Source organism: Theobroma umbraticum, unplaced genomic scaffold, assembly GCF_002168275.2.
Source record: "Theobroma umbraticum cultivar Fairchild unplaced genomic scaffold, ASM216827v3 scaffold_30.0, whole genome shotgun sequence".
Lineage (NCBI taxonomy): Eukaryota > Viridiplantae > Streptophyta > Magnoliopsida > Malvales > Malvaceae > Theobroma > Theobroma umbraticum.
The window spans coordinates 4,537,139-4,559,695 of NW_018397254.1; the positions used below are offsets into that span (position 1 = coordinate 4,537,139).

A 22,557-nucleotide genomic window follows, 5' to 3' on the forward strand; every position below is an offset into this window, starting at 1 on the left:
ACGATAAGTTTTGTTTTAAAAAATTATACACTGAGGGTTGAACTATTTGTGGATGTATACAAATTACAAAGGAATCGGTTTGCTTAGCTGGATTAGCCGTGGAATGATGTGGACGCCGTATTTTCTTTTCCAAAGCAGGCCATCGTTCTCGCATGGTAATTAATTAATCAAATAATGGTTTTGATTAATGTGAAAGAGGCAATTTGAGATAAATTTCTGGGCACTTATGTTTTTATCTCTTTGAGAAGGAAATTAATGGCCCAAAAGCAATTTTGTTTGTATCATTGGAAGTGACTTTGACAGTAGGATGTAAGAAAGCAGCCCAACGAGAAAACCAAATCATAATAACCTTTAATTATATTTATAATTAAAATTGGAAATACTGTACAACAGTCTATATCTGTCACGTTGTCTCTGCCGCTGGCGGCTGCTTTTCCCATGTTACCTCCCTTCACCTTGGGTGCTGGGGCAGTGCGGTTGTTCTCATCCCATCGTTTCCAACGAACTAGGAAACTACAATTAAACAAAACTTATAATTCAAATCTTTTTCTTGCTCTTCTATAAACAATTAAACATACTTATATGTATATGAATATATATGATTAAACATTTGTTTGTTTATTTGTATTAAAATTATTTATTGAATATTGAAAAATATTTTTAATAATTTTTTTATAATTATAATGCTTATTACTATGCTGTAAACATATCATCTAAAACATAATACTTGGAAGACGAACCGCACACTAATATTCACATAAAATAATTACTATATTTCTCAAAGGTAATAGGAATTGAGCAAGCATAATACTAAGCTCAAACGTATTTTTTAATTTGTCTTTATTCGGAGTAAAAACAAAAGTTTGTTTACATTTTCTATTCAAAGTTTGACGTCAAGAGGATTTGATTGTAAGTAGAATTTCAATTCATTATAATGGAATTGAGTTCGAATAACTCAGTTATATTTTTTAAATACAAATGTAAATCTCAAAAATTAAAATAAAAAATCTTAAGTCTCGAATTTTATAATTAATCCAGTCAAGCTTGAGGTTTTCTTAACTCGAAAGGGTTGACTTTTTGAACAACTATAATTTATTTATGTAGTGTATAATTGGATTAAATTATAGGTGTTTGCAATTAATTTTCATTATTAATAATAATATTTATTTTTGTTTAAATAAGGATTTAATCTTGTTTTTAATAATAATAATAAATAAAAGAAACAACATGGATTTTCTGAGCTCTAGTTTTGCAATATGTTGAAAGGCAGGTTGATCTGTCAAGCAACCAACATCAAATCCTCTGAGCCCAAACCCACCTGTCTCCTTCACCTGCTGGCCACCCCGATCAGACCCTTTTCATTTTTAATTTATAAAAACAATTAAATATTCATTTCTCACTTCCTATTTTGCCCTCCACCATTCCCCATAATCCCTTTCCCTTATAAGCCCCCAATAAACCCCTTCCCCATTTCTTGCTCTTGCCTTTTCCCTCCTCCGATGGCAGACCCAAAACCCGAACCTTCCTCTTCAATGCCCAACGCAGGACCCGACTCCAAACCTACCACCCACCACCTCACCATCCCCACCGGGTTAACCCACGACGAGTTCTGCGACCTAATCCCTTCCATCACTCAGTTCCACACCTACTCGGTGGGTCCAGGCAAATGTTCTTCCTTATTAGCCCAACCTATCAACGCCCCGCACGACGTAGTTTGGTCCGTCGTCCGCCGTTTCGATAAACCCCAGACGTACAAACACTTCATCAAGAGCTGCACGGTGAAAGAAGGTTTCCGAATGGTCGTGGGTTGCACGCGTGACGTCAACGTGATCTCCGGGTTACCGGCTGCCACCAGCACCGAGAGACTCGATATCTTAGATGATGACCGACAGGTCACGGGTTTCAGTATCATTGGAGGGGAGCATCGGTTAAGGAATTACAGGTCGGTGACTACGGTGCATGGTTTCCAGCGTGACGGGAGGATCTGGACCATCGTTTTGGAATCGTACGTTGTTGATGTTCCAGAAGGGAATACGGACGAAGACACGCGGCTGTTTGCCGATACTGTTGTCAAGTTGAACTTGCAGAAGCTGGCCACCGTCACCGAAGGCTTAGCGCGTGATGGTGACGGTCGTAAATCACAGGTGATGTGAAAAGGGCGGAAAAAAAATATAGAGAAGAAAAAAAATTGTACCTTTCTTCTTTGTTTCTCTCGCTTTTCTTTGTGTGTTTTTGATGGGTTATGTTTTTTCTTTAATTTTTCTAATTTTAATGCGTTTGGGTTAACCCCCTCTGTGAAATTACCGGAATATCCTCTCTGTCAGTAGATTGACTGGGATGTGGGTGTGGACTGTGGATACATATATGGTAAGGGCGTTTGAGTCAATGCGTTTGTACAGAAATGTTTTTCACTTGAACAATATTGATGCAATTCTGGTTTTAATTTTTTTAATTAGCATTAAATGTAGTGCAAAGTGGTGATCAAATCAAGGAAGCAATAGTTGGCTACGAATCTCTACTTTGAGAGCCAATATTTTTTTTCACTTCTTTTATTTGTTTTAAATACCATGAATTAAGACAAAAGCAGCTGTCTTATATGCGTCAGCTCCCTCCAATATTTTTTTTTGTCAAATATGTGCTTTTGACTATCCCTTCAATATCTCAAGAATCTAATTTTGTGATCATATCTTTCAATACTATTCATAACATCAATATGATTGTTTCTACTATATATATATTAACTGAATGATAAGGATAATTTCGTTTTCGTATTCGTATTCGTATTCCTTCTTTATTCTACACCATACACAATACGGGAAATGATTTCCCCGTTTATAATTCTTCGAAGATGTTAGAAAAATGCATTGAACCTATGATTGTCTAAAAATTTCATCTAGGCTGTTTTGTCTTCTGCACTCATTCTTTGATAATAAGAAAATGGGATGAGATGAGCCCTCCACGATTTCATGTCTCGCTATCTATAAACAAGGCACAAAGCAATCAGACACTCTACATGGAATGAAAGAATATTGGCTACTAAGGGAGTGGCCTGAGGCTAGTCCCTAGGCCATGGTCCCCGTCTAGGAAAAGAGCAATGAACCACCAGTTGCGTCAGGTGGGACTGCTTTTTTTCCACATCAGGAATCTACAGAGAAAGGGACAGAAAGAAAGAAAGGAAAAAAAAAGGGTGAGAGTAGTACAACAGTTAAATTAGGTAAAGTATGCTGGAATTATTGGCAGGCTAAAAGAAATATATCAAAAGGGTCGTTTCTGGTAAGTTCGTGCAGCCCCATTTTCTATTTTAAGCTAAGGATTAAAAAAAAGAAAAAGCCGTTTTTTCCATGCCAAAAGGTCTCGACTCCCCCTAACTGTTTCTTTATACCCGCACTGACCCTCACGTTGTTGTCTACAAATGACATAGACCGTCCGATGGCAATCATGCACAGTCCATTATTAACAACAGCTACTATCAGTGTCATGATTTTGATGTTTCATTGTCATCGGTGGGGTTTTTCCCGGCATCATAGTCTTAGTTCATGCCGGCTCTGACATTGTTGGGATTCTAACTCGAGATCATCGTAGTGTTTACTATATTGTTTGGGCCATGACTATATTTAAGCAAAACTGTCATGGTCTCCATGTTGTTGGCTGAGTTTTCAGATTCAGAGATTGGACGCGATTTATCGGTAAGAAAATATGTTAGGTACAACGGTGGAATTATATCCGTGAATAATATATATGCAAGGATGAAATTCGGCCAAGTGTGGATTTCACGATGGAAAGATAGACGTTGATCGAGATGGTTCAAGATCAGAGCGGACATGGAATGGAATGGAATAGAAGGGAGAGGTAGCTAGGTTGACTCTGATCATTAATGGAGTCTGAGTTTTAACTGGCACAGGTCTGAACTGAGTTCTATCTTTCCTGCTGGCGACACCTAAAATTCACCTAATTTTGTCTGGGAACATGGCAATGTATGCCTTGTGTTTCTCTTATTTTACTATTTTGTTTTTCCTTTTTTAGGGTCTAGCCATTCTTCTTTTAAACGTTTTCTGTTTTCTGTCTCTGGGTAAATTATGGCTGAATGCAGGGTGACAAGGAAAGGTTTGTTTAATGCCATATTATTTTCTTTAGTTCAGATATGCTTTGAACAGGCTGAGGTCAAGGATATCTGGTTTACTCGCCAATGATTTGCTGCTTCAATTACTTTCTTTCTGTTCCGGTAGAATTCCTTCCTCTTCCTCCTCTTCTTCTTTCTTCTTTATTTATTGTTTTTGCAAGGAGGATATAAATTTGTGTTTGCAGAGGTAAATCTTTGTTATCACTAAGCTATGTTTTAATTACTTGAGAGGCCAAAAATGAATGAAGCCTAAATAATATTATAGCTGTATATTGTGATTTGAGAGTGTATACATTTTCTGTTGAAATTTAAAACCCTAGGGTTTAGGTGCATTTTCATGGCATGTTGACTATTTGAGTAACGTAAAGGTCTTCTTAAGGCAGATAAGGTTTCATTATCATACAGTTGCCGGTCAGATATATTTAATAAGTAGTAATATGCAGGGCAATCAATGCAGCTTAGTTTTCTTAGAGACACGAGATTGGTGAAGACTTCACTTAATTATATCTTCGCCATATGAACACAGAAAAATGAAAATTCAACTATCAAGGTAATTGGCAGTGTTTGATGATAAATCAAAAGGTGTATTGAGCATCATAAGGGGTTCACACTTACAAAAATTGCGTCTTCTTAAGTTTCGTTTTTTTTTTTTCCTTTATGGATTCTATTATGTTTTTCTGAAGGGTAATTAGTGATCTCATTCCTTATAGTTAATTTGTATTCAAAAACTATCCTTTTGTGGTAGTGAAGCAGACAGCACATGCACGACATGCATGAAGCTCCCTGCCATGGCTTGTTCTTTATGGATTTTATTATTGGATTTCTTTTCATCTAGTAATCTATAACGTCTCGTCCATTGACAGTGTTTGAAATGTATACGCTGATAAATAAACATTACACCAAATATAAGTTGATTTACTTAATATATGATAATCTCAAAGAATGTACACTCGTTAGCAAAACTTAATAGTGAAGCTCAATTGGGTGCAAGCTTATATATAAAAACAAAATTCTAAACTTTAAACATTGTTGCAAAATTGCCTTTGGCATGAAAAAAAAATACAATCAAAGATGCTCAATTGGAATTATTCAAACTCTGTGCTGTCCATAAATTAAACATGCAAATTAAAAAAAGGTTTCTTCCATTGAGTTCTACATATTTAGGGATATGTTGGTGAAAACAATGTTGAAGATTTTTTTTTTTTTCAATTGAGAGAAAGAGTATTCCAATTTACTTTTTAAATAAACGATTATATATCAATCAATAAACCAAATGTTGAAATACGTAGAGAGTTGGATAGCACAAATATCAAATCCCAACTCCAACATTCTTTGGACAATTGTCCGGTTAGGTATAAATAAAAAGAGATAGGTAATTAAGCAAGCATTTATTACATATTACGATATAACAATTGTTTTTTGTTCCTTGTGATATAACCATTGGCTGCCCTTCTTCTCATGATGTTTTGGAGCTTAAATTTTGTTTTGTTTCCAAAGCCATTCATATTCTAGGTATTGATCAGCGTCTTATACAACAATTTTACTTTGTATTATGGGTGTAATTTTTGGTATTTTTTTTATTTTCTTACCCATGCTGCTGGTTGGAAATTATCCTACTCGATCAGCAGTAAGACTTGTTTGTTCAAAATAATAATAATTAACGAGCACAAGACCAAATCTTACCTGCAAAAAAATGGTCTTAGTTACAATCATCTCTATTCCAAATAAAAAAGAGAGATAATAAGGCATGCTAAGGCTCTTTGGTATTTCTATTTCACTGAAACATCTAGCTATTTCAATATCATTTTAAGAACCAACAAAACCAAAGTCCATATGTATTTAGTTCATATGGAAAATGTGAAGGAAAGAAAATGCAAATATTAGATATAGAGATAGATATAATGTATCAATCTATATATCTATATAGTATAATTAATTTGGAACATTCGAACAGATTAAAAAATTATGAGGTAATATGAATATTTGCCAACATTTTTAACACTAGTAATACTTTGAACAATATTGTTCACTGATTTATTTGATTTGTTTTTTGGGCCAATTATGCAAAACTTGTTATATGAGACAAATTCCTCTTCTGATATTTTGAGACTTTATATATGTAAATAATTGAGTAAATTTTTTTTGTTTGAAATATTGAAATAGTTTATACAATTAACACACAGAAAATTTGGTTAAAATAGACAGCTAGCTTGTTTTATCGGTCGAAAAAATATGAAAATCAATCCTATGATCCAAATCTTTGAGTGCATGCCTATGATAAAATATAGAATCACAGACAAAGCTTAAAAACTAGACATAGTATTGCATGCAGTGTCTTTATCCTCAGCCGGATTGGATAAGATTAGAAAGTGGGGGCGAGGGCAGGCAGCTCCCTTTGAAGAGTGATTTCCCGAATGGAAAATGCCTTTGGACGCCAACAACAGTTGAAATCATGGAATATGCTTAACCTCCCCCCCCCTTTTTTTTTGGGTCCTGAATATCCAATTATTTGAGAGGATGTGATTGGTCTATCTAACATTAATATTCCTTGAGGGTCATCTGAGAGAAAGAAATAAAACTTAAATAATGATCACAATTTTGGTGGAGACTTTATTTATTTTTTTTCTAATAATCTAAGCCACGTGAAGGAGCACCATCCTCCCTTCCTCCCCACCCCCCAATTTGACAAAGAAAGTCTCATGGAAAGCGACTTGCCTCTTTTGGTAGGCGAAAGGGCAATTTAAGTGCAAGTGGCCAACTTGCGACAATTAAGGAAAGGAAGATTCGTGTTGTCCAAGAGAGAGTGGAAAAAGAGGGGCACAGAAGCTACAAAGAGCAGCTTTAGAGAGGGATGGAAAGGGAAGGAAGAGGGGAAAAAAAATTGGTTTGGTGGTTTGCCAAAAGAATCTTTGCCTAGATTTTCTTTGGTTAATAATTGGTTCTTTTTTGGTGAGAAAGGTGATGGCCACATCTCCAAGTGAGAGGCCTTCCAAGTCCAATGAAGAAAACCAGGGGCGTGTGCACATTGTCGTTGAAATTAAATGTTAGAGGCCGAAAATATTCTAACACCATACCATACCCCCACCACCTCCATGGGTGCCACACTCTTGTCAGCCCTTATTTTATCCTGCTTTTTATTTTGTCAGATTCACTTGAAATAATTGACTCAATAATCATCAATCCTTCCACGCTCACAATGCCATCTTCAGATGTTGTTTAATTCTTTCTTATCATCACATCAAATGGGCAAGGTAAGGCAGTGAAATCATGGCTCGAATTTTACTTGCTTCATAAAGGTTATAATGGTTAAAGCATATTTCTATATTTTATATTTCTCGTTTTTTCTATGTTAATTAACTGAAAAAATGGGAAAAATTATATAATTTAATTTCCATAATTCCTATGTAGATAGGAGGACACTATCAAAAGGGAAATTAAATCCTTAATTATTAGGAGGACAACCTGGTTGGATATTTCGTTTCTTTTTAGTTTATTGGGAGCAAGTGGACAACTCAATATTATGCTTTTGTAAGGCAACCCAGTACGTACATAGTTCCATATGCATTTAAGAATCAACTTGCAGCATGCGTTTTGTTTCAAATAACCAATAATTAGTTTTCACCTTTTACTAAAAAGAACAAGTAATCTTATCATACACGACAGCAAATGATAAAAGTTGTTTGCAATACTATTTTATAAAAGCAAATAATCAACATTTTTTTTTTTTGCATATTAGCATTTTAATTACCACGAAATTACGGTCAAGAAACATTTTGCATTTCCCCTTAAATGCCAATCCAAAATGCTTTAGGCCTGTTGGCTAAGTATGGCCCCGACCCAAGTTTGGGATCTTCGGCCCGATTTATAAATGTCCACCTAAAGCCCAATTTTGATTATGGAATAATACCATTCTGTTTGGTAGGGGGAGTGAGAAATAGAAACGGAGAGGAGAGTTATCACCTTTATTTTTTCCCTTTACAAAAATATAACAACTCTGTACTAGTACCTTTCATTTTTTAAAATTTAATTGACTTGTAAAATTCATTCAAATATAGTGGTCTCTCTAAATACGAAACAACTTTCAATTTTTAGCAAATATGTATGGCAATATAAGGTTTCCTCTACCCATTTTGCCATCAATTTTAATTGGAATTGTCACCCTTAATCTTTTTCCAACTACAGTAATTCAATTGTTCTATATGGATTTAGGTAAGGCTTTTCATGATTTCAATGTAGATTTTATGAAGCATGTATGCATCAATGTTAAGGAAAACAAGCATGCCAATGATTTCATTGAGGTCCATCTCCATGGTCCTTTGCTTCCCTTCTTGACAGGAAAACAGTCCACCAAACCTGATGGAGAAAACCTGCTCCATTAATGGAAGCCCATCCCCTTTCCCCGAGGCAAGGTTAGGGAAACATCTGACTTGCAAATTGTTCTTTCAAAACTGGCCCTGCCAATCTGAGACCAACTCCACTCTGACTTTACTTAAATGAACTAAGCAGACAAAAGACTTTTGCTTTTAATGAAACTCGGAACACTTTGCCTTTCACTCAAGGCATGTAAAAGGTTTTCCCTTCTACCTATTCTCCTATCATTAACCATTTAATTATCAATATTTAATTTAAAAGTAATTGATAATAAATAATAAATTATTGTGTTATATTTTAATTTTTAAAATATTTCTACTTTTATTAATATAAAAAATTTTATCATCATTTTAATATAATAAAAATTTTGAACCTGATAAGGGAATTTCAACATATCCCCCACAGTCCAAAGATTCAAGCAAATGTCGAACAAAACGATATTTGTCGTGGAACCCAGTAAAGTAAACCACTCCTCCACTCTATTTTGGTTGACCATAGACGTTAAAAAGTCTCACAACCAAAAGATTCTCTCTTTTGCTTCGGACATATCTTCTTCCATGGTGTGAACGTTTACCTCTTGACTCGTATTCTCAACTTAGAGATGCCAAAATAGCAAGAGGAGGGGACACCAACCATTTATGCAAAGGGGAACTAATCTATAAATTCAAATCAATATTAGAAAGGGAAGCTTTAATTACAGCTACAGCTTCCATTTACCCTGAGCAGATGCTCAAAGAAAATACAGAATCACCTAAGAATAAGAACTTGAATGCATCAAATCGATGTTAAGAAATGCATCTTTAAGAGCGTTCATGAAGAGATTAAATACGCTCAGATAAAATTTAAAATTTATACTGGCTTCAAATCAAAGGAACTGCTTCATACTCATTTGACACAGGTTGCAATATCAAAATTTGGCCGTTCAAAGGTACAGCTAGATCAAAATGCCTCAGTGAAAGCAGTTTATTGTTACTTAGAAGTAATTTGCGCCAGAGCTGGGGCTTCTGGCAGTTAGTAGCAACTTCTTTCCTTTCTAGAGTTTTACAAGCCTTCGTGTGGCAAACTATAGCATTTAATATAAGCAAAAGAATCAAACGAGGAGAACCCATAGCAGATTAGAGAGTACTCAATGGCATCATTGAGCTATAGGGAACTAATATGAAGAAAATAATTACTCCTCTATTTGACTCTCCTGTAGGCAATCAATCAAAGGCAAGTTTTTATTAGAAAATGGTTTACTATACGCAACTCAACACCAATAGGAGTAAAAAATTATACATTTTGAGCAAAATTTGAGGGAGTCTAACACCATCACCCTTCATTTTGCATAACATGGACAACTAAATAATGAAGAATTGCTTGAACATTTTATTTCCACATGCCATCCGATTGAACAAGAATTTAACTGAAACTAATTAGGATTTAATCCACAACAGTTCAACTACACAAGAATTTTTCAACTAGATTTGCCTACCTATAAATTTTTTATGCCTGTGATCCTACCTCCTTACAGGTTACAGCTCTTTCATGTTACAGCTTCTATCCAGATGTCCAACTGAGTTATCCGATCTCCACTATTTCCTAGGAAAAACTTGTCCAAGAATACAAAAAGCATTGCAGCTGTTACAAGCCTCAGCGCAGACAACTTGGGAAATGGGTATCAACATGGTAAAAGACCAAAAAAGAAAACAAAAGAAGCAAATAGAACTTTAAGAAGACCCTTACACCATCAGTGTACATTATATTTTCACAATTGAACCTCCATCGGAAGGAGATTAACCTTCATGAAGAAGCTCCCAGTTCCTCAACAAGTATGGAACTGATGAGAACAATAATGCAATATCTTGGACTATTGATCCCTCCATCTTGGACTTGGGAAGGGAAAAAACCCAGAAGGTGATAATGGAAACACAAGACCAGGGGAAGGTGGAGGTTGAGGCCCTGGACCTAAAATCCCTGACTGACCCATTGGTGAAAAAGCAAAATTAGGAGTCATTGGAGGAAATTGAACCCCAGGAGAAAGCAAAGGGTAAGGTGAGCGGGGGGACAACAAATTCATGTAACCAGTAGGTGACGGCAAAAGGAATTGAGAAGTTGGAGAGGGTAAAAGGGCAGGCCCATTCATCCGTGGGGATGGAAGATTGGGCATTGGTGGAACAGGACCATTCATTCGTGGAGAAGGGAGATTAGGCATTGGTGGTACAGGACCATTTACTCCTCTTGGGGAAGGAAGAACTGGCATTGGTGGACTAGGAAGTAAACCAGAAGATGGTGGCAGAGCCTGAGGTTGACCTGGAACTGGGGGGTGTAGTTGAGGTTGAACTTGGTTTCCAACTGGACTTGGATCTATAAGAGAAGTCTGAAGGTACCGCATATAAGCTGAGATAGGAGATTCAGCTGTATTTCCCCAAAAAGCATCTCCAGGCATCATAGGTTGCAACATTGCAGGTGATGGTGGTCCATATTGACCAGGTCTAACTAAGCTATTGTTATAAGGAGCAGGAGGGAGAACTGGAGCCGGTACATGAGCAGGGGCTGGGACCGGGACTGGGACTGGAGGTGGAATATGGGGTCGATTGATTGGTGTCAATGGTGGAGGCCTAATTCTCTGCAACCTCATACTTTGGGGTTTGGGTGGATTCTGTGGTGGTCTGGGCAAAGGATCTTGTGAAGGTGAACCAGTGAGCTGCTGAACAATGTTCCTGAAATCATTCTTGCTTATATTATAAACCTGAGGCTGAGGCTGCTGCCTAGCTGCATTATTAGCAAAATTAGGTTGATGCAACGGGCTCTTCTTTATATTCTTCCCGATCTTGTTCACACCCAGATGATCATTATGCCGGTTCTTCGAATTATCCATTTCAAAAAACTAAACTGCAAACTGCACCACAAGAAACTAATCCCAATTTTTCCAAACAGCCACAAAGTCAAACCATTCAAAAGCTTCAACAGAATACCCCAGAACCTCAAAAATCCAAGCTCAAGCACCAGCTAGCAATCTTTCACAACAACAACCTCAAACTTCGCATAAGCTGCAAAAACCTGACCAGGAAGCACTTTTGATTTTCCCTAGATATCCACAAGGGTGCAGTCATTCAAAACCTTCAAACTTTGGGACACCAAGTTCAAACAATAAAAATTCTTCACAGTAATATAAGCGCATAACAATTCAATCTCCACCAAAAGTCACAAACACAAACCTAAACTTGCTATGCAACAAGAACAAGAGCAACCTTTTCTTCCAACGCTAAAACCCTAAAATCTAAGTTCTTCAAATTAGTCACTCAGAATTGCCCTCAAAAACCCAACGTCAGCTTCCTGCATCATAAAGGCAAAAAACCCAAAATCAACCCACCAAAAGTTTCCACTCAATAAGCAAATCCCAGAAAACCAGACCACATAAACATCAAACAGTTATAAAATAATTAGCCCCATAAATCAAATCCCACATCATAAAATTCCATCAATATCACAAGAACAAGATCAGCACACACACAAAATAATGCAGGTAAAAAGAGAAAAGAAAAACTGATAAATTAATCAAATTACAAACAAAAAAAAAACCACCAATGAAAAAATTACCGGGTCTGTATTCTAAAAGTCCCCGTGAAGACCTTCTTACTCTTTCTAGAATGAGGGAAAGAAAAATGGAATCAAAGGGAAATCAAAGGAAAAGAAAGGAAAGTAAACCCTAGCGCTAGCGGGGGAGGTGCTGGAGACTAACGTGCGCGGTGGGTCAATGTGGAAATGAATTCAGTGACCTTCATTTTTGACAATTTTTTCCCCTTTCTCATTTTTTTAAAATTTAATTTTTAGGGATTTTTCTTTTTTGTTACGTGGGGCCTGGAGGTGGGTCCAGAACTTAGTGACGACGAAATGACGTGTTAAATAAACCGAAGAATAGATACGGAGGCTTTTAAATGTTTATGGGGAGCGGGGGAAGAGTCAAAGTAGACGGAATTAGCGCCGATGTTTCTACTCTCTAACCTTTTACTAGTTTTCAGTCGCATCGCAGTGCCGTGGGTCCACTCAGCCACTTCACATGGATATCTGCCAACTCATCATTTTGACTCTTCTTCCACTTTTTTAGCCCCTTTATTTATTGATTTCACATGTGCATGATGAACAAAAAATCATTTTTCTATAATAAATGCTGTAATAGCTAGATTCTATAATTTTCTGATATCATTAGTTCATACGATACAAAATTAAGTGGATTTGTGTTTAAAATTATTAATCATGTTGACAAGTTCAAGACATGATAATTACATAATTAAATTCATTTAATCAATTTTAACACCCATTTAACTTATTAAATTATTAAATTATTACATTTATATCTTGTATGATTTGATTCGTATAACTTGTTTAATATAAATTTAAAAAAATTAATCTTATTTAAATAAATTGTCAACCATAATATTGTGTATAAAATTTTATTCGATTGTTTAATAATTATGTTAATCGTGATATTATTATTAAAATATCTAATTAATTTTATTATATTCATTATAATGTATATAACTATTAATATTTTTACACTCATAGGACATAATTAAAACAATTGAAAACTACTAATATTTAATCATACAAAATTTATAAATAATATAATCACACTTCACAACGCACCAATTTAAGATGAGATGAGGGTAAGAACATGAATTTTAAAATTTAAAAAATATTTGTCACCTTTTATAAGAGATATCTCTATTTATCATTTATCACATGACTAATTAATACAAAGTAAAGAAGAAAGTTGTATATATTGGAAAATTTGCGTTACCAAGTCATGCAAAATTGTTTAGCTATTGCTTCTATTAAATCAATTTATTTTCTTTTTTTTTTTAATATTTCTCTCATATATTTTATTTTAATAAAAACATTGAAAAAGGAAGACGGATAGAGCAAAGGTTAGGCAAATGGGAAAGTCGCATACGGGTTTTCCAGGCCATATGAGTAGCCAACGTGTCAATAGGAGGTTAAACATTTTTCTTTTTTTTTTTGCAATTAATTAATATTGATGATCACTTGGAATATAAATAAGAATCATGCAAGTTGGTTGCTTAAGGCATCTTGGTCTCCAGCATTAACGAAAAATGCTCACGATTATGTAAATTTTAATATTGGTACTTGCACTAACCACATGCAAATAATTAATATATAAACCCCTCCAATTTAATATATATATATATATATATATTATGTTCATAATAGAAAATGTACTTGATTTCCTTTTGTTTTGGGATTTTAATTAATTTTACGCATCAAGATTTATTTATTTTTCACATGTAAAAGTTATTATTATATATAAAAGATATGTAATAATAACCAAAGCCTGACTTGACCGTATTACTTATCTTTTATGAGAACAAATTTCATTTTCCCTAGCCTTTATGCGTGGTGAAGTAAGATTCAGGTGCCTTGCATGGCTAATCTATTATTTTTATATTTTGTTTATTTTTATAATTTATCTTTTATTTTCTTCACTTTTTACATTCTATCTATTTATTATCAACAAACTAAATAACAAAAATATCAATATTATAAAGTTTTAATTACTATAATGTATCATGTGTCTGATAGTTTTACGTGTGATGCATGAAAATATTAACTAATTAATCGGAAAACCCTTCCATATATATACCTATAAGTTATATCAACGTAAGTAAAAGTATGGTTCGTCAATGATTTATAAGGGTGACACAATATTCATTATTTGTAATATTAAATTATAGAAGGAAATGGGTTTAAAATGTCAAAATATAGACATGATTGAGTTAGAAATTTTGTAAAGGGACTCACATCTATCATTGTCCTGGTCTTATACTTTTTCGACGGGCCATTGCAAGCTCAAAAATTTTGTTTGAACGCCGTCGCAAATTCAATTAAATTGTTAAACATGAAGAAGCTAAGAGCTTGCCCTAATTTCAACGCATGAAAACACACCACAACATGTAAAGGGTTTTTTTTTTTTTTTTTGTAGTTGAGAGAAGAAGAATTTGAATTTTACTTTTTAAGTTTAGAGATTATACACGAATTAATGAGTAAAATGCTCGAATGTACCACTACACGTAAAGTTTTTAGTATTAATTTTCAAATCTCCGTCACCCTTGGTGATGGTAAATGGTAAGCTTCTTCCTTTTATTTTGTAATTTTCTTTTTATTTTAAAACAATATCACAACCGAAAAATCCAGCTCTAAGCTTATATCGTTTTCGGAGATAATTTTTTAACCCCATTTATCATTTATTTGAGCTTGCAAACATTTAAACCCAAATTTAAAAAAAATAAAAAAATCTAAAACATTCTTTACATTTAATCGTAAAATTTACGAGTAGAGGTCAAGTCGTAGAGTGGGGAAATGAGCATTTGCTCAGTTTTATTATTTTTTAATATTTTATAATATATATAAATATTAATGAAAAATTAATAACATTTCTTAATTTTATATTATCTGTTAATAATATTTATATATAAAGTATGCAATAAATATATTTGTATATTATATATAAACTTTATATTTTAAAAATTTATAATTAACAATTGACTTATTGATCTTTTCAATTCAAATTTTAAACATAAAAAATGGATCAAAATAATCGAATAAATCAAACCAAGTAATTGATTCAAACCAAAATCAAATGCCCATCTCTAGGGAGAATAGTTCAAGGCTTTTCCATGGGCTGGCCTTGCTTTGACAACTTCAAAATAACAAACAAAAAAAAGAATTCAAAAGGATGGGGTGAGAGAGGCTCGAACTCTCGACCTCAGGATAACTCAACAAAGCTATGAGACCTACGCGCTAGCCAACTGCGCCACCACCCCAAGTTGACGTGTTGGTTTCACGCATAATATAAATTGTATAGAAAGTTGCACAGCAAGGACGATCGCACGTGGCATAAAGTCATTTGGTTGATTTGGTTATCAGTGGTTTTGACTGTGATTCTCGTTAACATCGGCGTCCTAAAATTGCTCTAAAAGGCTCCTTCCCTTGTTTTTCTTCTTCCTCTTCCTTCCCTAATCCGACAACCGCCCGCTTCCTTAGCTTGTCTCCCTCTCTTTCTCCCTCTCACCTTGTCCCAATACTCTCAAATCAATTAACAAAAAAAAATAAAAAAATCCGCATTCCAAAGGTACATATCTAAAGCCATCTATTTTTCATCTCTGTTTTTTTTTTCTGGCAATCTTTCAATTTCTGCATGTTGTAACAATAATGCTTCTTTTCTTTTGTTGTCTTCAACATTTTTTGGCTTAAAAGGGTCTTGCTTTTAAGTAGGTTTAAATTCGGGGACACCTTTAAACAACATCGAAGATGTTTGTTAATGTGAAATTTGTAATGGGTTAGGCTTTTGTGCTTATTTTGATTACTGGGGTTGATGTTTTTTTTATGCCTATAGGTAGGTTTGATGTGATTTTACTGGTAAAATTTTCTTGTTCAAACAATGTTGATTCATCTATTAATGCTTCTAACAAAGTGTGATGTTACACATCATTAATGTGTTATATGATATGATATAGTATTTTATTAACAAGTATAATTGAAACAAGACTCATGCTTGGAAGTTGCGGAAGTCAGATGGGGCTGAAAAGGATCTAATTAATTTAGTATTTATTTCATGCACTGTAGGGGATTGATGTTCAAACTCTAGATTGTCTGATGCGCTTCCATGCTGCTCGCTCATCTTATTAATCAAATTGAGTTGTATATCATTCAGAAAGTTGCCAGACAAATTTCGGATAGATTCTTCGTTTCATTGATATCAATGTGTAAACCAATGATTACGATAGGAGGAGTATGGTTATAATCCCTTTGATTTGATAACTTCTTGCTACACATTTTGTTTTATTACCCCTAAGGGAGGTTTCCATCTTCCTAATAAAGAGAAAGATAGTTTAGGGATTGTTACCTCTGGCGATCATGCAAAAAGTGATACGAATCATGTTAACGGTTACAATATCCTAAAAGGTAGTGTTATTATGTTTTACATGAAGAATGAGACAAATCAGGTTCTAAATGTTGGTAGCTGAAATAAATTGTTTTTTTAAGAAGGAATTTAAGCATTCTTATCGTAGACATATGAAGAAATAAAAGCATTTGGTAAAAGCTATGCAAATTTTTATGAAAATAAAATCGACAGGGAAACAGTTGTAGCTTATTGTCGTATAAGTAATAAGCCCTGGAAATGGTGTTAAAGTTCCACATCAATGCTGGGAGGATTAGAAATAGTGCTCAGTTTCTAACTTTATGGAAAATAGTTGATAGATGCTTAAATGGTTACAGTTTCCTGTTCACTTTCTATAAATACAAATTTGCGGATGGGGTGGCCCATTTGGCCAGACTGATATTATGGATAAGACAGATAAATAAATATGTTCCAGAGGCATTGTTCTCAGGGATAAAGGTTTCCTTTATAAGTATTGAGATGCAGGAGTTTCTATACGTGGAACATAAAGGTCTCTTTTCTATACATGGTACAGAAGTCTTGGGTTGAAGGTGATCAGGAGAAGGCAAGCTCCAATACACCTCACTTTCCGGGATCACCATTTCTGGCCTTGTACAAGATAGAAGTCAAACTTTCTAGATTATTGAGCAATCTTCTAGTATCTTTTTCCTTTTGTGTCATGTATGAAGTCATAACATATACAATATTCAAACAATCTCATTTAGCATAATTCTCTGGAATAATGTGCTTTGTTTTGTGTACAGATTCCGTTATGATGGCTGAGAACTTGACTGACATAATGGTAATTGGTACCTGCTTGATGTTGCATGGAGCAGAAAATGCTCAGTGGTAAGAAGCGCAACAAGCTTTCCATCATACAGAAGCTGTATACAGATTATTTAGGTTCCTTCATCAACTAGTTTTACTCCTACAGATTTAACAATAGTTTGAAATGGAAGACGGGCTAAATATGAATCCTAGTGGTACACAAGCTAGTTTAGTAACTAACACAAACACTAAAAGTTATAATGACATTATGACACGCCGTCTAAAGAACAGAGAACGGCAGCGTAGATATAGGGCTCGAAAGCGACTTGAAGCAGATATGCAGAAGTCTCATGTCCTAAACCAACCAACTATACCACCAGTAGAGTTGCAATTAAATGGGATCCTCAACAATGGAACAGCACGTGTTCATTGTAAACGGGATTGGAAGAAAGATGCTAGAAAGGCTCACATATGCAAGGGTCAAGAAGACACACTTCATAATTCTGTTCAGTCTACTCTGATCCTAACAGCTGAAAGCCAAACACAATGCTTGCCCGCTGGGATTAGGGCAGAAGGGTCGCTTGAAAGAGAATGCCATTCTGAAAATTCCCATAAGCTGGCGAATTGTGAAACTAGGAAACTTAAGCTTGGTCGAAGAGACTGGAAAGCAGATGCAAGAAATAAGAAGAGTTGAGTTGGTTGTAACCAAGCTGCTCTGTGAAATGAATGTATAACAGGTACAAAATTGAATGCTGGATAGCACATGTCTGTGTGATCGTTGGAAGATCCTGAGTTGTAATGACTAAAAGAACTTATGGCGTGGTAAGTCAGTTTGTTGCCGTATTTAGGAAGAGCTTTTGTTGTTAGGTTTTGTGAACTTCTTACAACTTTTTCAATTTCAGATGCAGAACAGAGTATATACCCAGCATGAAGAACCATTCTGTTAACAAACTTGAATTTTATGAATAGATGCATTGCATACCTGGAAGACTGTTGCAGACTGAGATCGGACTAGAATTAGAATGGTGAAGAAAGATTGTAATATGTGACATTAACATTACATAATTGCTGTCTCGTACATCCTGTATGATTTGATCACAATGAATTTAGACTTTTGCTTGTTTGAATGATATCAAACCTGGATTTGCCTAGAGAGAGCGCTTGCCTGCACCTTGGACATAGTATTGAATAATTAGTAATGTTAATGGACTCCTTGTTGGAAATTAATTCTGTTCGTACACCTTTCTCAGCCATTCATTCAACTTAAAAAAGGGGCATCAATGACAGTGGCATGTTCTCCAGCTCACATGAAAGACAAACAAAGGAATCAAAGTGTGAGAACGGAATTCATTTATTTTAGAATGAATCTTGGAGTAAACATTTTTGAATGAAAATGCCATACATTTGAGTCAATCCTTCGTTGGATTTCAAAAGAACATCGCTGCCAAACTAAGGTCATAGTATATCACTTGTCCCAATTAGTACCAAACACAACAAAGGGAAAAACTCCGATCAGCTGCATTTCTTTGTGGTTGGGTTTACTGGGAGAATGAGAAGATAAGATTGGGTTTATTGAGAGGGCCGAGGCTTGTAAGATCACAACGGTCTAACCCCATCTACATGTGCATATTTTTGATTGCTTAGTAATTACTGATTAGACAAATGGGTTTGTCTGTCATCATTTAGCTGTACTTAGAAACTCAAATTTAGAATTGGTTTACCGGTCCTTGCGGAAACATTTTATCCCAATCTCAGAAAGCAAAAAGCGATGCTTCTAAAATTAATACCAAAAGCTGTTTAACTAATTAACCACTTGGAAAAACTCATCTGTAAATTCCAATCTGTTATCACTTTGTCCACCACCTCCCTAAGCCATTAAAACCTCAATGGACAACATCTCTTTCCAATCCCTCCATTCCTTGTTCATCTCCCTGTCTTCCTGATCAAAGAAGTTGGTTTTTGTGTGGGGTGGGGAACAAACAAGGAATAACAAGCCATGAGTCTCAACTGCTTGACTTGCCAGGTCCTGCAAAGAACGGATTCAAACAAAGATAGGGATTATGGTAAAGAAAAGGACAGCAGGAAGTTCTGTTGTATAAGGGTTGATAGAAGCTGGTCAGGGAATTTAAGCCCTGCGGCTTATGAGCAAATCAGAAACGAGCCAACGCCGGTTCCAACAAAGAAGATAAGGAAGGGTCACCGCCGGCTTAATACAATTGATACAACTTTCGGAGCTATGGCGTTCGAAGCTGACGGTGAACCTAGATTGGTGAGGAGCTGCGGGATGAGGAGGGATTGGAGCTTTGAGGATTTGAGAGGAACGAGGGATGAGAAGATGAGAAAAGAGATGAGAGTACGTTGATTATGAAGAAGAAGAAGAAGAAAGGAGACTACGTCAAGGCTATCAACTTCTTTTGGTTTCTATGTACGTACATTTTGCTTTGAATTGTTTGAAGTTTGTTAAAGGAGATGGATTTGTGTTTTTTGCAAGCTTAATTCTTTCATCACTGCTCAATTTTCCATAAAATTGCATAGAAAGGTAGACCAAGAACACCTGATTAAATAGTTTTGGACTTCATCTGCTTAAATTACTACTAATTAAACAATCATAAAAATCTAAATCCCTTCTCTCAATCTAAATCAGTTTAAGACCGGAGGTTCTTTCAGCGTTCCCATTTAAGCATGCATCCTTTTTTGACAAATTGGAATGGAAAGTGCATAAGATAAGAATGCAATCTCATATCAGAAGCAGGGATAGTTTAAAAATCCATATGCATTTAATATTTTGGTGTAGTTTGTTTGGAATCTCATTCCTATTGTCTCAAACAAAGCATGTGGCTACCCCATTCCTTCAATCTGTCCAAATTCAATTCTTTTCTAAATATATTCCCAACAAGGTGTTGTGTGAATTCAAGCACCAGAATACTTTCTACTGCTCCTGTGATTCATCAAAATCTGGAAAGCCAGTTGGTGGTGGCTTTTCTCACCTTCAATTCCTGGAGGATTCCCCTTCCCCTTTCCTTTCGAGGATCAATGATTGTGCTCTGGTGGAAATTCTAGAATTGCCGCCACCCTTTCTTTTTTTTGACTCCATTCATTTAACAGCTAACCTTTTTAGGTATTTGTACATGAATTGAAAGCCCATTTCATGGTTCCATTCATTTAATCTTTTCCTTCTCTCCATTTATCATGCAATTAATTAATGGACAAATCAGAAATTGTTATGTGGCACAATCAAATTGGATTCCTAATCAATTTAACCTCATCACTTTAGTCAATTCGAATCATGTTGCTCGAAATCAAGATAATAACCTAACAGATCATACTTGTTTGTCAACTTAGCTAATTCTTCGAATTCAAAAAGAAGAGGAGTTATTTAATTTATTTGTTTTGAAATTTAAGTTTATTCCTAGGGTTGTGTTGAAGCAATGTTTAAATTAAACTTGGTTTCTTGTTCTTGGTTTTCCTTCCATCAGATGTTACAGTGATAGAAGTTCCTAACAAAAGGACAAAAAATTAACCCCAGTTTTATAAATTATAAATTAAACTAGGTACGGGATGTCTGTTAGCACTGCAAGTTGATCCTTAACCTTAGGGAACTAAATCAGGGGATCGCTTAGCTTTGAAAAAGCTTGCAATTGAATGGTCTGCCTACTTTGGTTTGGACCCTTCTTCTACCTTAAGATTGAACACTACCTTTTAGCCTTGACAGTCAAGCTTATGTTTTTTGTTGAGTTGAGGATTTCCATTAGATATATGCACGTTGCATCCCCACTCTCAAAGTGACCACAAATCACTAGTATTTGTTTTGATTTCCTTCTATTCTTTTTCAAGAATCGTGATATAAAAATATCGCATTTATTGTTATATATACATTGATGTAATAGGAGTCTCTCCATTTATTTTTAATTGGTTATAATACGCTTTATCCCTTTGATTATTGTCCCTTTCTAAATTACCACGTGATAAACTCATTTATTCTTATCCATAAAGTGGAGTATTAGAATGATGTTCAAAATTTCTTCAATTGAAAATATCATATAAATATACTAAATATTTCTTTCACGACTTATGATTGATTTTAGATTAATTTTAAAAATTCAATACAGGATTTATTAGCATTAAATTAATATACCAAACTTAATAACCAAAGTAATTAATACCCTGTTGCAATCCTGATGACAAATTCATTTAACAATAATGCTGGCTACCAAAATCTGCAATATGTAACATCTACCTCTGTCAAGCAGGATGATGCTGGATGGAGGGAAATGATGAGAAATGACTCATTATACCAGAAAATATGTAACAGCAAAACCTAACATTCCTTCCAGGTTCCAACTTCATTGTCCAATCGGCTGTTTGGTACAAGGGAATCAGAATTTACCTTGATAATCGTATTTGAGAATTTTAATTTTTGGATTCGGGTGTGAAAATCCAACATGGATTATTGCATCTCTGTTGCCAAATGCTATCCTTGTTTGGGGTAAAGTGCCAGATTCCGACTTCGTGGGGACATTGCACCAAATTCTCTGCCCAAAAAAATAAATACCCTTATCTAGACTGGCTTTAGGACAATCTGAGCCTTACATTTTATTAAGAGATAACGAACTGACTGAACCAAATATAATGAAATGATTTGATTTGATAGCACATGGGTTAGGACTTAGGCGTGGTGAAAATAGACCCTTTTTAACTTTTTCTTTTTCTGTCTTGTTGTTATCTATAAAACAAGTAAAATGGCAAACTCACGCTGTTAAAGCCAAACGAAATACAAAAATAAATTAGAGAAAGTGATACGACATTTCGTACCATCTGTTCGAATAGATTATGTCTCGGCTAAATGTACCCATAATTTTTAACAAGTGATGACCAAAGTTGAACCTAATAGTATCTGCTACTAGCCTGATGTGAGTTAAATTACCGTCCATGGTGCCCATCTCAGTGTCGAAACAATCATTCCGCAAGTTCCGTTTCAAAATTGTATTTGAAATCCACAGGTTCTGGGAATCCCATTTTCTCATGTTTTCACAGTTATTCAGCATCCTCCACCGTGTCTCAAAACCTTCCTCCTTCAACAATGACATTATTAAACGTTTTCCAAAAGAAAAACATGAAAATCACCGATCAAGAGAATTCCGTACAAATAATATTACACTGTTGGATGAAATTAATTAATTTTTTTCAAAAAGTTCAAAGCTAAAAATAATAAAAATTAAAAATCATTGAAATAAAAAAAATTAAAAAAAAAATGTAACATGTACAAGATTTTAAAAATTTTGAAAACGTGGAAAATACACGAGGCTACGCCCAGGAAGTCGAAGAAAAGGACATACCCACAGCCACATGGTCAACA

The 22,557-nt window shown here is 34.9% G+C and overlaps 4 protein-coding genes and 1 non-coding gene across 6 annotated transcripts; 3 read left to right on the forward strand and 2 right to left on the reverse strand.

Annotated features, from left to right (window-relative positions):
- Nucleotides 1-1,448: 1,448 nt before the first annotated feature.
- On the forward strand, nt 1,449-2,463 carry LOC110416822 (abscisic acid receptor PYR1-like). Its single transcript, XM_021428930.2, has one exon. The coding sequence runs from the start codon at nt 1,500-1,502 to the stop codon at nt 2,151-2,153; it is 654 nt and encodes a 217-aa protein (XP_021284605.1). The 5' UTR covers nt 1,449-1,499; the 3' UTR covers nt 2,154-2,463.
- Nucleotides 2,464-9,880: 7,417 nt separating this feature from the next.
- On the reverse strand, nt 9,881-12,251 carry LOC110411946 (protein HAIKU1-like). Its single transcript, XM_021422323.2, has 2 exons — nt 12,074-12,251; nt 9,881-11,809 (listed from the first exon to the last, which is right to left on the reverse strand). Exon 2 carries the CDS (start codon nt 11,349-11,351, stop codon nt 10,341-10,343), a length of 1,011 nt encoding a protein of 336 aa, XP_021277998.1. The 5' UTR covers nt 11,352-11,809; nt 12,074-12,251; the 3' UTR covers nt 9,881-10,340.
- Nucleotides 12,252-15,228: 2,977 nt separating this feature from the next.
- Nucleotides 15,229-15,315, reverse strand: TRNAM-CAU (transfer RNA methionine (anticodon CAU)). Its single transcript is given in 2 exon segments — nt 15,229-15,264; nt 15,278-15,315. It is a non-coding gene; the product is annotated as a tRNA-Met (tRNA).
- A 90-nt stretch (nt 15,316-15,405) lies between these two features.
- Nucleotides 15,406-18,316, forward strand: LOC149527720 (FAM50A-like protein). Of its 2 annotated transcripts, XR_016352043.1 has the most exons (3): nt 15,406-15,623; nt 17,198-18,023; nt 18,104-18,316. XR_016352043.1 is itself a non-coding variant. In XM_089785464.1 (2 exons), exon 2 carries the CDS (start codon nt 17,386-17,388, stop codon nt 17,893-17,895), a length of 510 nt encoding a protein of 169 aa, XP_089641590.1. In that variant the 5' UTR covers nt 15,406-15,623; nt 17,198-17,385; the 3' UTR covers nt 17,896-18,316. The 2 variants fall into 2 exon arrangements, 1 of the variants encoding a protein (XP_089641590.1); XM_089785464.1 differs by having other exon boundaries at nt 17,198-18,316.
- A 589-nt stretch (nt 18,317-18,905) lies between these two features.
- LOC110424585 (uncharacterized) lies at nt 18,906-21,470 on the forward strand. The gene is made up of 2 exons (XM_089785467.1): nt 18,906-19,626; nt 21,452-21,470. The coding sequence occupies exon 1, from the start codon at nt 19,198-19,200 to the stop codon at nt 19,561-19,563; it is 366 nt and encodes a 121-aa protein (XP_089641593.1). The 5' UTR covers nt 18,906-19,197; the 3' UTR covers nt 19,564-19,626; nt 21,452-21,470.
- Nucleotides 21,471-22,557: the final 1,087 nt, after the last annotated feature.